Source organism: Caloenas nicobarica, chromosome 1 (assembly GCF_036013445.1).
Source record: "Caloenas nicobarica isolate bCalNic1 chromosome 1, bCalNic1.hap1, whole genome shotgun sequence".
NCBI lineage: Eukaryota > Metazoa > Chordata > Aves > Columbiformes > Columbidae > Caloenas > Caloenas nicobarica.
In genome coordinates, this window is record NC_088245.1 from 171,695,421 (window position 1) to 171,698,085 (window position 2,665).

Consider the following 2,665-nt stretch of genomic DNA (forward strand, 5'->3'; position numbering starts at 1 on the left):
TTAAGCATATACTTAAAATCAATGTATTGTTTGTGGTGTTATTCTGCAAAGCTTGCTTGCAGATGTCAGAGGAGATACTTGCCTATGTGATAACTGTTAATCTGAGCAGAATATACAGGATTGAGCACTATGTTTTTAAATGCATACTATGAAGTATACGGATACCCGAAATAGGCACATTAATATACAATTATGTTGCAACTGTGCAACCTTAACACCGTGTTAATATAGGTTTCTTACATTTAGTGTGTGATATGTTTGAGAAAACATATGGCACATAATCCTTTCCAAATGGTTTTAAAAATGAAAAGATATCCTCTACGAGCCTCTGTCATTGGGAAAGGGAATGTTTTCTCATTTCTCTGGATGCTGGAACCCCATGATGAGCAGATTTGCATAACAATTAACCTCTAAAAATAATTTATAACCTCCCAGATGAGAAATCAGCTCCAGGGTGGTTAAAAGGGGAGACACTCTTTATTGATGTGACTGTTTGTATAAAGGAGGCATCCAAGCAGCACAGGCAGTCCCTCAGAATGGGACATAATTTTTTTCTCTTTCATAGACATTTGCTATTGACAGACAGACCTTTAGTCTGATCAGCATGACCATCTTCATATTCCTGTATTCTTTTCTGAACTGCACTGAATTATGTGACAGGAAGTTATTAATTAAGCTGGAGAACATGCAGAAATAATTCCAGAATGTTGAGATGAATAAAGCAAGGGCTGTACAAGAAATCACAGTGGTGACCCTTCCCCTCTACTCAGGACTGGTGAGGCTACACGTGGAGTCCAGTGCCCTATTTGGCTGTGGTGGCAGCATGGGGCAACCTCAGCCCAGCGCAAGCAGCTGCCCCGGCCACCATGGAGGATGGAGTCTGTCTACCCCTCAGCCTGATGGAGGAGAAGCGTCTGGAGCTGGAGAGCATCTGGCAGCACAAGCAGGAGCTTCTGGGGGAGATTCAGCAGCTGCGGTAGGATCTGAGTGAGGCCACGAGTGAGGTCAAGGGGCTGGAGGCCAACGAGGGCAGCAAAACCCTCCAGAGGAACCAAAAGATGGGGATGGTCAGCAAGAAATTAAACACGGACTCCCAAAATGGGATCCAATTCCTGGTGGAGAACAAGCTGTTGCAACACACAGCCAAGGACATTGCCCACTTTCTCTACAAGGGTGAGGGGCTCAACAAAACAGCCATCGGTGACTACCTGGGCAAGAGGGAAGAGTTCAATATTGGGCCGTTGCATGCCTTTGTGGATCTCCATGAGTTCATAGACCTCAAACTGGTGCAGGCGCTGGGACGGTTCCTCTGGAGCTTCCGGCTGCTGGGAAAGGCACAGAAGATGGACTGGATGATGGAGGCCTTCCCCCAATGCTGCTGTCTCTGCAACCCCAGCGTCTTCCCCTGCAAAGACACCTGCTACATCCTATCCTTCACTGTCATCATGCTCAACACCAGCCTGCACAACCCCAATGTGAAGGACAAGCCCTCAGCCAAGTGCTTCATCATGATGAACCACGGCATTGACAATGGTGGTGACCTGCCCAAGGACCTGCTGGGGAACCTGTATGAGAGCATCCGCAGTGAACCCTTCAAGACCCCCAAGGACAATGGCAATGACCTGACCCACACCTTTTTCAACCCCAACCGTGAGAGATGGCTGCTCAAGCTGGGATGCGGGTGGGTGAAGATGTCGAAGTCCCACTGGTTCATCCTCACCAACAACTGTCTCTGCTACTTCAAGTACATGACGGACAAGGAGCCGTGGGGCATCATCCCCCTGGAGAACCTGAGCATCCACAAAGTGAAGTACCCTCAAAAGCTGCACTGCTTCGAGCTCTACATCCCCAACAACAAGGGGCAGCTCATCAAGGCCTGCAAGACCGAGGCTGATGGCCACATGGTGGAATGGTACCACATCATCTACCGCATCTTGGCCCCTGCCTGTGACCAGAAAGACAAGTGGATCAAACCCATCTAGGCAGCTGTGAATATCTATTCTTTCTACCAGATGTTGGCCACCTGCAAGAAGCGCATTTCAGTGAAGAAGAAGTAGGAGCAACCCTGAGAGGGGGCTGGAACCCAGCTGGGGCCTCCCTGGACCATGAGGGACCCCCCTCCCAGTTCACCCCAGTTCCTCCCAGTTTGGCTTGGGAGGGTCTTTGAGGGGTCTCGGCCCACCCCTTCCCTTATCTATGGCTTTGCCCCATTAGAGGTGGTGAACATGGAAACAAATTTTTATTGTAATAAATTTTTAAAAAACCACCAAAACCAAACAAACAAAAGAAACAAACAAAATAAAACAAAAACAAAGTACCAAAACCAACCAAACAACAAAAAAAAGCAGGCAGAGAGAGTTGGGGCTGTTCAGCCTGGAGACAAGAAGGCTCCAGGGAGATCTTATTGCCGCCTTTCAGTACCTAGAAGGGGCCTATAGGAAAGATGGGAACAGAATTTTTAGCAGTTTAGCAGGATCTGTTATGACAGGACGAGGGGTAATGGTTTTGAACTAGAAGAGGGGAGATTCAGACTAGACATGAGGAAGAACAAGAACAGGTTGCCCAGAGAGGTGGTAGATGCCCCATCCCTGGAAACATGCCAGGTCAGGCTGGACGGGGCTCTGAGCAACCTGATCTAGTTGCAGATGTCCCTGCTCATTGCAGG

General features: G+C 48.3%; 1 protein-coding gene across 1 annotated transcript; it reads left to right on the forward strand.

Annotated features, from left to right (window-relative positions):
• The first annotated feature begins 866 nt into the window (after positions 1-866).
• On the forward strand, positions 867-1,982 carry LOC135997580 (cytohesin-2-like). The gene is given in 1 exon segment (XM_065650286.1): positions 867-1,982. A coding segment is annotated over 1 exon segment (1,116 nt).
• Positions 1,983-2,665: the final 683 nt, after the last annotated feature.